The sequence below is a fragment of the Vicugna pacos genome, chromosome 6, assembly GCF_048564905.1.
Source record: "Vicugna pacos chromosome 6, VicPac4, whole genome shotgun sequence".
Taxonomy (NCBI): Eukaryota; Metazoa; Chordata; class Mammalia; order Artiodactyla; family Camelidae; genus Vicugna; species Vicugna pacos.
Genome location: NC_132992.1, coordinates 6,243,483 through 6,256,577, shown reverse-complemented (window position 1 = coordinate 6,256,577; position 13,095 = coordinate 6,243,483). Strand labels below are relative to the sequence as shown.

At 52.0% G+C, this 13,095-nt stretch overlaps 1 protein-coding gene and 1 pseudogene across 5 annotated transcripts in view; one reads left to right on the top strand and one right to left on the bottom strand.

Moving 5' to 3' along the window:
* TLN2 (talin 2) overlaps positions 1-13,095 on the top strand; it is a 426,530-nt gene that overhangs the window by 390,124 nt on the left and 23,311 nt on the right. For all 5 annotated transcript variants that reach the window (XM_072962302.1, XM_072962304.1, XM_072962301.1 and 2 more), the window contains 4 exons: positions 2,412-2,537; positions 2,739-2,855; positions 5,058-5,243; positions 9,807-9,914. In XM_072962302.1, the coding sequence (XP_072818403.1) occupies positions 2,412-2,537; positions 2,739-2,855; positions 5,058-5,243; positions 9,807-9,914 (537 nt within the window). The remainder of the gene's footprint in view (positions 1-2,411; positions 2,538-2,738; positions 2,856-5,057; positions 5,244-9,806; positions 9,915-13,095) is intronic.
* Positions 5,582-8,501, bottom strand: LOC107034087 (gametocyte-specific factor 1 pseudogene; annotated as a pseudogene).

The window sequence follows — 13,095 nt, the reverse complement described above, 5'->3', positions numbered from 1 at the left end:
GCCCCCCCGCGCTCTGACTCTCTGCCCCAGGTTTAGCATCACTGATGTTATCTCAGGGTCCTTGGCCCAAGCCTGGCCCATCATCTCCTAAGGCAGGGAACCGTAGTTGAACCAACAGCCAGCCACGGCCATCGTGAAGGGAGCCTACCCATTCCCGAGTGCAGAGCTTAACGATCCCTCTGTGGTTTCAACCTCAGCACCATCAAGTGATAAACACTTCAGTTTTCACTGCTTAAACCATACTCACTCAGTAGGGAGCCTATCAGGCCCACTTGCACAGCACTGGGTAGAGAACCCCTACCATCCGGCACCCGTGTTGGCCGCAGCTGCCGATCTGGGGAACACACGGCCGCGGGCTTGGCTCCCACGCGGCAGTGACCCTTCCCTTCCCGACGCCCTCCAGTGGAGCAGAACTCCGTGAGGGAAACGTTCCCTGCGTTGCCTTTTGACTCCTGCTGGCTTTCTCTTTGATAACATCAGAGCTCAGATTGGCTGCCCTCTGGAATTCCAAGCATTCCCAGAAGTCTAGGCCTCGGTATTGTTCTTACCCCGCTGGAGGAAGGAAAAGCCCAAAAACCGCTCAGGGGGGTTGGAACCCACGCTCTCCCCGAGCCTGGCTCAGCTTTAGCAGAAGTGAGTCAGCCGAGAGGATTTAAATCTTTGCACACAGAGAAATGTATCGGCTTGTGTAGAGTCTTAACTCCCAAATGGTCTGCATGCCCAAGAGCTCCAGCCTCTTTTGAGACCACCAGTGGAAAATACCCCTCAGAAAAGTGCACCCACTCACTGGTCACTGCCCAGTGGACCCGGATGGGGCAGTGAACACCGGGTGTTGGCCGCACACCTGCCGGCTGCCCCTGCCCTCTGCGATCTCAGGAGCCAGTGTGTGGTCCTCACCGCCGCCTTCCTCATGAGCCCTGTCACAAACTGACCTGCCCTGTGGTTTCAGAGGTTGGCAGAGATCCCGTGTGCCCTGTGGGTGAGAAAGCATGGGATGGGGACGGAGAGGGTGTCCAGTCACAGTGTTGCTGTGCTTACAGCTGTCTGGGATGCTCGAATTTCTTAGATATTTCCACATCTGTTATCCAGTTCATCCCGGCAGCAGTGCAGTGAGACAGGCAAGGCTGGTGCCACAGACCCCTTTAGAGATGAGGAGTGGGGGCCATAGAGCTTCATACCCTGTGGAGGTGAAGACCGTGGCCCTTGGGATCACAGACCAGAGTCCGCATCTCACCCCTGCCGTTCCCCGGGCTCTGGGAGTGTGGACACGAGCATCGTAGTTCTCACTGGAAACAGCAGTGGTGAGAGTGAAACAAGATCATGTACATCGTGCTTGGCTCAGCCCCGGGAACACAACCCTCAGTGAAGGGACGTTGGTGTTGTTACAGAAGTAGGAGTTGTTGTAGCTGCTAGACCCAGAAGACTTAAATGTTACGCCCAACGTTGTGTAATTCCTAAGTGTGCCTGGGACTTGGGATTCCAAGTCTAGCGTACAGAAGAGGTGGCCTGTGGTCTCTGTTCAATTAGAAGAGTGAAAATCCTGTGTTATGTCCAGTGTTACGTGGGGGTATATCTGTGTACTCGTTCACTCCGTATTTACTGAATGCCCAGTACACGCCAGGCCCTGGTCTGAGTACAAAACACAACAGACAGAAGCCCAGGCCAGGGGAGAAGACAGATGTATTAGTACATAAACAATAAAGTAGTTCCACATACTGCTGACTGCTATAAATAAAACAGGGCCAGCGGATGAGCTTGTGATGGGGGTGAGCTCGCAGCTCGAGTGGTCAGGAAGGGTCTCCGGGGACATGACAGCTGAGCTGAGACCTGAATGATGCAGAGAGCCGGGTTCCAGGCAGAGAGAGGAACAACGGGAGAATCCTTGAAGCAGGAATGAGGGAGGATTTCCAATACAGAGGAAGGACAGACCCACGTGCCGGTAGCATGCTGAGGGAGTCAGAACCCCAGGACCCAAAGCTGGGGGTGCAGGTGGGCTGCCACGGGGACCTCGTGGGTCAGGGCAGGAGGCTTGCATTTTGTGCTCAGTGGTTTGGGTGACCCAGTTCCGGGCTCAGGTGGGTGGTGTCACTCCTCGGGTGTCTGCTTAGCTGCCTTCACAGGCAACTGGTCAGCAGGGCCAGCAGCTGGGAGGTGTTTCTGAACCTGCAAAATGTAGCTGGCTTCTGCGTCCTGACTCAGCACCTGCCTCCCTTGGGGAGCTTCTTCAAGTCTGGATTCTGGACCTCCACCCAGACTCCTGCATCAGAGTCTCCAAGGGTGGCTGCTGGGGTTTCTGCCATGCTGAAGACCTGGGGCTGTGATGGAGAGCCCCACCTCCCGGCTGCCACCCCCTGCCCTTGGCCGCGTGCCCTCGGGGCAGCCCGCTCACCTTGGGCCATGCTCTCTTTCAGGTGGTGTTGATCAATGCCATCAAAGACGTGGCCAAGGCCCTTTCAGATCTCATTGGTGCCACCAAGGGAGCTGCCAGCAAGCCTGCCGACGACCCCTCCATGTACCAGCTCAAGGGGGCCGCCAAGGTAGAGTGGAGCCCCAGCTAGGGGCAGGCAAGCTGGGGGTGAAAGAGCGAGAGAGGCACATTCAAGAGTGATGGAGGATGTACATCTGAGCTCCTTTCTCACTTAAATGGAAGCACTTGACTTGTGGCATTAGGTCTGGAACTAAAAGAAGGGGTCAGACCTAGCTCACTCCCTTTTCTCTCGGCCCCTCTTCCCATGCAGGTGATGGTGACCAATGTCACCTCCCTCCTCAAGACTGTGAAGGCGGTGGAGGACGAGGCCACGCGGGGCACACGGGCGCTTGAGGCCACCATCGAATACATGAAGCAGGAGCTCACAGTAAGGAGCCACCGGTCACCTCCCTCGGGCCCCGAGTCCCACAGCCGACCCCAGTGCAGCTTCTCTGAGATTTTTAGCATGAAGAGGTTTTACCTGGAGCCCCTGAGCTAAGGAGGCCTCTCACCTGCCTGCTGGTAGCTTTGTATAATGGAGACACTGTGTGAAACTGACCACTTCCGAGTTTGGCTAGGATCGATTTGTAATTAAGTGAACTGAAGTATATCGCTTGGGACTATTCAGGTTTCATTCCACTAAAACTGCAGAATGAAACGAAAGCACTCCAGGAGGGTCCTGGCAAAAGGAAAATTCAGGGTGGCTGCACGCACTCGCCTTGATTTGAAATGACGTGTACAGTGCCCCGCCACACACAGCCCCTCTTGGTGCCCGTTGCCACTGGCAACAGCTCACACGGCTGCACACATAGGGGTTTGGAAGTCTGAGGTTCGCTCTTAGGAAACCCTGGATGCCTTTCCCTGAGACATTTCCCTTTGAGATCCAGCTGCCTTCTGTGTGAGGTGTCTGACCTCAGAGACGTGGACCCCGTGTTCGCCCTTGCCTCGTTCCAGCATTGGAGAGCGAGCGTGTCCTGGGGTTACTGTGGTCGTGCCTGTTCTTTCGATCCCATGATGGCTGTGGAGTGACTCATCGTCATCCCTAGAAATAGAAATCTGCTGAAAATGAGTAGTTTCAAGCTAAGGTTTCTTTTTAATAGGACATCTGATCATAGATGACGCTTCTCTTTTGGAGGGGGAGTGGGGACCTGTCTTAGCTCCCAGTAGTTCTGCTTCTTTAGAGCATCACCTGGTAAAGGCCACAAGCCCCTGAGTGTCAGGGACCCCTGAGCCCTTCTCTTGGGCTTTGGAGGTAGAGCCTTGGATTCTCTTGTCCACTTTTTAATGAATCCTACTTTGGTTGATTTTGTGCTTAGTTCTCACATAAAGGAGAAACCAAAAACTTCAAGCAGTGTCCTTAAAACAGAGCTGCCTGGAGCTCACCTGCCCGCACGGGCTGGGTGTTTCTTAACAAAAGTCTGGACATACGTTCTGACAGGTAGGGGTGGGCCGCATGGTGACAACGAAGGAGATTTGAAATTTGGAACTTTCTTGAGATCAGACTCGTGGTCAACCTAAGTAGAGCGACGTGGTTTAGAATGGACCCAGATCGCACATTTCCATGGATGGAGGTTTCCAAAGAAGCGTGTGACCCGAGGCCCACGTTAGTGTGGAGGGCTCTGTCCACGTACGTTACTCTGTAGTATTCCGGGGGGTCCTGGGTGCCCTGTTTGCAGCTATTCGTTTTTAGGAGGATAGTGATGTTTGGCACTGGTTGGCACATGGTAGAGATGCTGGCTGTGTCCTCCCTTCTGCCCAACGGATGATTTTCCTGCTGAAACACGGCTCCCTAGGGCTGAAGGTAGAGCAGCCCCACCTGTTTTGGGTGTCCTCGTGTGCAGGGCCAGCCAGAGCACCCGTCACTCATGTCAGAGCCGAGGCAGGTGGGCTGGAAGCAGGAACCGCTGGCTTGACTGGCAGGTGGAACTTAAAAGTAGGATATTCACTTACCATGGTTAATTTATTTCAGCTTCTCTAAAGGTTGTGTGTGTGTGCGCACGTGCATATGTGTTAAATAATTCACAGTGTCACCGTGGCTCACTTGACATGAACACCTCCACACAGTTATGCAGTTATATTTGTAAGACAGGCTAAGAATAGAAGAAACTGAATACTTCATTTCCCCCAGCTCCACACCCTCTTAAAGAGAGAAAGCTGAGTCCAAAGTGATGCCTGCAGGTGAGTCCTGCCCTGGAACCAGCACTGAGACTGCAGTGTCTCTGGAAGCTGCTGAAGCACCAGCAGGAGTGGGGCAGGAGACCTGGGAAGCCACACCACCCCCTCCCCTGGGGCAGTTTATAAACACTGAGTGACATCTTCCAACAGTGAATGGGTTAACGCTGGAGATGCGTCTCCATCCCCATGTTGTCCCGTGAATGCCAAGTACAGGTGTGCGAGGCTTATCCATGCAGGAATCTTGAGAGCAAGAATGATAGGACTGCACTCAAATTAAATTTCTAATTTCCTGCCATTTGACGGTTTCTCCCCTGACTGGCTCGCTTTTCAGACACTGCAGCCCTGTAGGAGAAGCAGAAGTTATTCTTGTCCTTCCCCTTCTGATTTTTTCACCTCTTTGGTTTCTAACTTCCAGGTATTCCAGTCAAAAGAGGTACCTGAAAAGACGTCATCACCTGAAGAATCCATCAGGATGACGAAAGGCATCACCATGGCAACAGCCAAAGCCGTGGCCGCTGGGAACTCGTGTCGACAGGAGGACGTGATTGCCACCGCCAACCTGAGCCGGAAGGCCGTGTCGGATATGTTGACGGCCTGCAAGGTAGAGGCCTTGGCGTTGTTTTGGGTGGGTAGGCGGTGCTCCGTCAGGGCTGAGCTGTTGGGTTCAGCCAGCCGCATGCGGAAGGGAGCAGCTCAGTGCCTTAACCTGGGTAACAGCAGAGACGCTGAAGGCGGGTGTGCATCAGCCCTCGGGAGGTGGTTCTCTGAGCGGTTCTGTGTCCGAGGGTGGTGGGGTCTGCTTGGTGACTTAATCTCCCACTTTTCCTCCCAGTTCTTTTTTTTTTTTTGAAAACCACAGACAATTTATCTTTCTAAAATTAGATTAGGAGGGAAAAAAATGAAGAACCCACGGTAGCAGGAAGAAGCAAGAAGAGTCTTCTAGGGTCTGGCATTGGATGAGATGTCCGGTTGCTGTGCATTCCCACTGTTTTCCCACGGCAGAACATAGGGCAGAGGCTTGGGAACGCGCATGCCTGAAGCCGGGTTACTCTTATGTTCCATAACTGTGTTGCTTGCAGGGCTGTTGTGCCACAGTAGTTGGCTGTGCCCCAGACAAAAGGGGTACTTGTCTGTTCCCACAAATCTCTATCCCAGTCTTTATCGCGAGGAGGGCACTGCCGTGTGCTCTCAGCCAGAGTCTCTTGTCCAAGGTTCCTGGTTTGGGTGACTATATCCTGCTCAATGCAGCTTTTGTCATCACAGCTTGAGATATGATGACTGATTTCAGCCCGAGGAACCTGATGGCGAGCACTGAAGGGACAAGTAGCCAGTTTGTGTGCGACATCAGGATGATTCTTTCTGCACCTGATAAGATGATAAGGAAACCTGCAGGCCCTGATCTGGTGGTTTTTACCGTAGGGGAATTGTAATAGCTTTTCAGGGTCCAGGGGATCGATACAGGTTTCTTCCACGTTGGAGATGAAGGAGCCAAGTCCAAGTGCTTGGCCGAGACACGCTCCCCCGACAGTCGCCTTTGCCCCCCAGTTCTTTCTAAGTAGACAGGACGCCTTCCTACGGGGGCAGCCGCTCGGCAGTAGTAAGGAGGGACTGTGGCCTTTTGTTCCAGGCCCTCCAAAGGAAAGCCGCACCCCTCGTCTGCCTGCGCCCTTTCCTGCCTCCATAGGTCAGCTGCTCTGTGCCAGGAGGGGTGTTGCCCTAACTGGGTCGGGGAGAGAGTTAGAGGAACCAAACAGAGCGTCAGGGATCTGCCTTTTTGCTCTCTGATCCTTGGGGAGACACCCGGGGCGGCCACCCTGAGCCGGTGCTTGGGGAGGGAGCTGGGGAGACCTGAACTTTACGACCTTTGTGTTATTTTTTTATCTATTAATCAAGAGGGCCCCTAAGAGCCCCCACCCCCTGCTGTTGAGCACCTCCCCCCCCCGCAGCCCTTCCCCCTTCTCAGGACGGCTGCATCCCAGGGTTGCTGGCTTCTGCTCGGTGATGGGGCAGTGACCCCCTGCCATGGCGGGCAGGTGGGGTGAACCATGGGAGGTAGAAAGCAGCTGTTGCAGTGTGGGGGCTTCGGGAACAGGGCCCTTCTCTGTGGTGAAGTGAGCTGTGGGGAGAGCTGCTGGCAGGTCCGACACTGGCTTCTGAGGTTCCTCTAAGGGGTAGGATGGGCTGGCTGTCACGCGGCAGAAGGGATGGGCGTGCGAGGGCCCGGCCTGGGAGACAGCACTGCATTTCCTGGTCTCCTGGGTGTGGGGGAGGGTAGAGCCTAGGGAGTGGTGGGGTGGGGGCAGAAGAAGGTGGCAAGATGGTAGGACCACTGTCATGAGGACCATGTGTGCTGGGTCAGGGAGTGTAGACTCTCCCAAGGCCACCAGTACAGTTTTGAAGCACTCCATGGCATCTGCCCTGGCAGAAGTGGTAACTCCCAAAAGGGTTACAGCCTCAGTCAGAATAGCCTTGACCCAGCAGGATGGGGCCTGAACGCCACCACGGTGTCCATGCAGGGCACCTCCTAGTTTTGGAAGGGCTGGCAGGTGCGTTCTGTCATGGTCCTAGGTGGGAAGGGTAAGGGGAGTTCTTCCTAATGATGATTGGAAGATCATTGGATGATGATGACACAGGATGGAGACATGAAGCGGCATGACCAAGGGCACACACTGTTACACTCAGAACCAGAGCTGCAGTGATGTCTCCTGCGTTCAGGGCCAGCTGCTGCTGCCACCCAGGGCCTCCCAGCCACAGAGCTCCAGGTCACTGTGGTTGATGACTGTCGGGTACTTTGGTCTCCCTGTGACAGACGTGAAACGAAAGGGGGAAATTGAACAGATTAAGGCGGAAATGGAAGGCAGCTCAGATTTTCGTCTCTTTCTTAACACCCGTCCTCCTGTTTTCAGAGGAGCAGGTTAAGGGTTGAAATACATTCCCCATTTGCCCAGTCTCAGCTCCTCACTGTTACCCCACACCTGGGGTCGGGCCATCTAGTTTTGCAGGACAGAATAGCAGCTGGGGCTTCACACGCCAGTACTAGGTGTGATGACAGGTGTCACCGCTGAGCCCTGAGGCTCCTGTGAGGGTGGGACTTAACACTTAGTTTTCCTCTGGTCTCCTGTATTCCCCATCCCTTCACAGAAAGGAAGTGAGGCCGCTTGCCGGAAGGGGAGTGCAGCAGGAATATACAGAAAACCAGGGATGTGCAGTGGGCGGTCAGGGAGGAACCTGCTTCGTGCTAAGCAGAGGGCCATGTGGCCATATCCGAGCACCACCTTTGGGGCTGAGCAGGGCAGCCAGGGCAGAGACGGAGGTGCAACAGGTTACACACTGACTCGTCTTACCACACAGGGAGGACTACACTAATTGCTCCAGTGGGGACAAGGCCGTCTACACCCTAAGTTAATTCTAGTGTCTGTTTCTTTCTGGCCTTACTTTCATGTGCTTATGTCTACATTAGAGACAATTTTCTATCTCCTATACCAGTGAATGTTACATGACCGTTTCTGTGTTACTGTGTCATTGTGACTGACTCTTTAATGACCGCAGAATACTCCTTCCTCCACTATCAGATATTTAGATTGTACGTTTTTTTAATCATCAGCTTTACTGCAGTGAACATCTTTGGGCATATCCATTTTTTCTGTGCTTTGAATAATATCCTTCGGTGAGATTCCCAGAAGCAGAATTAGCAGGTCAAATGGTAGGACATTTTAATTACTGCTAGATGGCTCTCCCAGAGGGTTCTAGCAAGTTAGAGCCAAGCCAGCAGCCGTGACTGACCAGCAGTCACCATCAGCCCCACACGACTCTCATGAGGGCCCTGACGTGACCCACGGGAGGTGATGTTGAAAAGCATCATAGCCCTGGCCTTCCCCGGGGGAAGGGGGCGTCATCACCCCAGACCGGATGTGTCCTCACACAGGGGAGCCAGGCGGAGTAAAACGTGGGAGGAGTTAAAGGCATGACCCGTCGGTCCCTGGCTGAGTCAGACCAGCTTGTAAGTGACAGATGCTGGCCTCACGAATTATCCCCACTCATCCTGGGATGCTTTGAGGGGCAGGAAACGGACCGTGTTCCCCAGGGTTCCCTCAACATCCCCCCTCCTACGGAGAGGGGCCTTGACTGGAGGAAGCAGGGAGGCTGGTCATTATTCCCCTACTGCCCCAACATTTTATCCTAATGTGTGATTTGTATTTGCCCTGATTTGTGATTTATTTGCAGTTTTCTATTTTATAGTATCCTGTACGCACTTTCTGGTTCTTCCAGAGCAAGGGTATAGCAGGAGGAAAGGCTAAGTGGGTAGGGTTGCCAGACTGAGCACATAAGAAACAGGCTGCCTTATACTTCAGCTAAAATTTTTCATTGTCTGTTCGCAATTCAGATGTAACTGGATGTTCTGCAGTTCATCTGGCAACCCTGTGAATGGGTGTGCCGTCTGAAATGATGTATCTGCAGGTCACAAGTACAAGCAGAAAGGGCCCGATGCTGTGTTAACCATATGTCCCGGCTCGCTTATCTCGACGTGTATAATGTGATATGAGTTATTTATGGCACCTCTGAGGGACTGGGGAGCTCCCCCTCTGAAGGTTCCCGGGAGCCGGAGGGCCCCGGTCAGGAGACTCACCGTGACTGGGGTGTGGTCAGGTCACGGAGTGAGGACCCCGGGCCTGGTGAGCCTGTGAGGAGCAGTGAGGGGTCTGCAGGACACCTCCCGCCGCTGGAGTGGGACAGGCTGATCCCCGGACGGGCTGGCTCCTGCTGTAAGCCCCAGTCATGAATCTTTCCTGGACATCTTGGTGCTTGTGGAATTTCCTACTTTTAAATAAAAGGTAGGGGGCTGCCAGTGAGAAAGGAAGGAAAGAGGGGCCAGATTCACTTGCTTTTGCCTGGCCCAGGGGCACTTTAAAAAGCAAGACACAACCTGTGGTCAGAGATCCTGCAGTGGAGACAGGTGGAGGAGGGCCCCCCTCTCCCGAGGGAGGCAGGAGAGTTTCCTCAGAGAGGGCGCTCCAGGTAAGAAGGAGTTCCCGAATTGAGGACTCCTGCCTCTGGGTCCAGGGCTGCACAACACTGCTGGGCAGGGGACCCCACCTGGCTGCCTGGTCCACTTACCATCTGCCTCTTCCTGATTTAAGACATCCCCGTTCCTTTCTCTCTCCAGCAAGCATCCTTCCACCCTGATGTCAGCGAGGAGGTGCGCACCAGAGCATTGCGGTACGGGACGGAGTGCACCCTCGGCTACCTGGACCTTCTCGAGCACGTCTTGGTGGTGAGGAGGGGCGTGGGCCAGGGTGGGGCTGGGAAGGAGCTAATGTGGGCACAGAGCATCCTTTGCTCAGGAAAACCCCTCTTAGAGAGTCATGCAGGCCCCACTGGTGAGCCCTTGCTGTGGCACCTCCGACAAATCCACGAAGCCGATGGAAAGGAGGCAGCCGCCTTTAAGGCCCTGAGTGGAGTGGAGATCTCTGGTTGCCCTCCTCGGCACAAAGACAGTGTAGACCGCGGAAAAGAGGTCTCTCTTCCTGAGAAACCAGGTGCCAGCATTTGTCTTCAGAAGTTTCTCCCCAAACAGAAAGTCAAGGGAGCCTTTATAGGGTCCCCTCCTTGACCTCAAGCCAACCTGAGACCTTTTCCCAAGGACTGGGCACCCGGTGCTGCGTCCACCAAAGTGCTTCCTCTCTGCTCCCCACTCCCCTCACCATGCCCACCTTGTGCTGGTGAGCAAAAGAGGACAGGGCCTCCTGAGGGGGCAGGGGCATGGTTGGCCTCTTTGCCCAGGAGGAGGCCAAGGGGTCCAGGGCCTCAGTGCACATTAGGGAAGACCTCCGAGCCGTTCCCAGGCTGTACATTCAGAGACCCCAGCTTTACAGCCACCTAATTTCTGTGTCAGGCAGGAGCCCTAGTGATGATCAGCAGGAAGAGTACGTACCGCAGGGAGACCCCACATCACATGTAACTTGGGAGGGTTCACATTGGGGGCAGAGGTTGTTAGTAGGGGGAGCGGTGGTCTTTATGGGAAGACACATGGCAGCAGGTGACCGCAGTATCTGCATCCAGGAAAGAAAGTCAGCCTAAACTGGAACCAGAACAGATCTTAAGATAGCCCTCCTGGATCCCTTGTAAAACTGACTTCTTGTTTTTGTTGACCAAAGAGAATTGATAAGATTTCTGAAAGCTGAAGAAAGGCTAGATCGCTGCCCAGTTTTTGCAAAAGGGGACCGAGAACAGTAGAAATGAAGGTTTGGAGAAAGCGTCCAGGAATTCAGAGGAACGAGTTGAGGTCACCCTCGGGTGGTGCAAGGAAGGTTAGCGATTGTCTTCAGCAGCTGCTTTGCTTAACTTTAGACAATTGAAACGGCAGAGAGAATCATGCAGCTTTAACCTGGTTCAGTTCAAGTATCCTGGAGCCAAGGCTCCTTCACCTTTTTTGACTGGCTTATATATTTTAGTTTTACTTTAGAAAAAAATTAAAAACACAAAAAACCGTATCAACATTTGTATGTCTACCATCTATAACTAATTTTGGTAATGTTTTGTCTTCTTTGGTTCAGACCCTTATTTAAAGAAATATATCAATAATAATTAATTCTGTGTCCATTACCAACACCATTCTCCTTTTTCTCTAGCTGGGCTCAAATAACTGTCACGATTTCAGCTTTCTTAACGTTTCGTGGCTCTTGGGCCCCCTTGAGCTGAAAGCTCATTTCCCACTTCCCCTTCATCAGAGAAACATCAACACAAATGTCCCTTAAACTGTTAAGAGGGTCCCAGCTGGATCCTCTTGGAAATTAAGACACTCCAAATCAAGAACCCCTCCTTGGGGACTTTCTTTTTTTTTTTTTTGAGAATCCAGTGAGCAGTCAGCAAACAGTGGGGTCTGATTTAGGTAGAGCCCTGTCCTTGCTGCCCTGGGAGCTGCTTTATGAAGCCGTAGACGTGCCTGCTGGGGCAGTGTCAGCCTCCTGCGTTTGCTGTCGGCTGGTTTATCGCGGGGAATTTGTTCTGCAGGGTGAGCAGCAGCCCCTTGGCCTCTGCAGCGACTGCAGTTCAATATTGCTGCTGACCTGCAACACGAGACCTTTGACAGGGTTACATTAGCCCTGCTCCCACCAGCAGAACTTTAATTTGGTTCTGTCTGTTGCCTGCTATTAGAGATCACGTTGACTTAATTGCAGAATAAAAACAGAACTCCTTTGCTCCTACCTTATGTGAATGGGGTGCTTTACCGTGGGGCCGTTCCCTTTCTTAGAGCCAGAGTGTGCACAGAGGTGGTTCTCTCTCTCCATCAAGGCTCTTTTAAAGACAGACGTCCTTCACCACTCTGCTTTGCTGATTGAAGTGAGTCTCCCCACCACACCCTGAACTTTTGTGTCAGCTTTGCTGAGGCTTACAATACAACTACAACTAACATGCAATAAACACATATTTAAAGTGTACAATTTGAATATTGCTCTCCAAATACATCTGTGAAAGCATCGCCACAATCAAAATAATGAATATACCCATTGCTCCTCAGAATTCCTAGGAAAGCACTGATCTGCTTTTTGTTGTTACAGATTTGTTGGCATTTTCTAGACTTTTATATGAAAGAAACTATATAGCATGTGCCCTTTTTTGTCTGTCTTCTTTTACTCGGCATCAGTATTTCCAATTCTGTCCATGTTGTTATGTGTACCAATAACTTGTCCCCTTTCATTGCTAGTAGTAGGCCGTCACATGGATATGTCATAATTGTTCATCTGTTCACCTGTTGATGGACATTGGGGTTGTTTCCAGGTTTGATTATTACAACTAAAGCTGCCAAGAATGTCCTGTATACAAATCTTTCTGCCTGTATGTGTTCATTTCTCTTGGATACATACCTAGAAGTGGAATATTTATATCATAGAGTGGGTATATTTTTAACTTCTTAGGAAATTACCAAATTCTTTTTTTAAGTGGTTATTCCCACCAGCAGGATATGAGAATTCCAGTGTCTCCTTGTCTTTGTGAGCACTTAGAATGGTCAGCCTTTAATTTTAGCCATTCTAGTGGATATCTAGTTGTATCTTACCACCTTTCCTGTATTTGTGACATTGAGTACCTTTCCTGTACCTGTTTTCTGTAATGTCTTCTTAAATGAATTGTCTGTTCAGATCTTTTGCCATTTGTATTGGGTTTTTGTCTTTTAGGCTTTTGACTTTTAGGCTTCTTTATATTTTCTAGATAGGAGTTCTTTGTCATGTCAATGAAAAAAATGAACAGCAGTCTAAGAAAGAAATGAAAAATTTCATTTGAGCCAACCTGAGGATTGTAGCCTAGGAGACAGTCTCAGAGAGCTCGGGGAAGGGGGCAAGGTCAGTGTATCTGTGGTTTTGGCAAAGGTGTGTGTGCTGTTCAAGAACATCTCTCAGCAGAAGACTGCTGCCGGTCACGAGGAACAGACATGTTAGTTGATGGTTTTAGTGCTT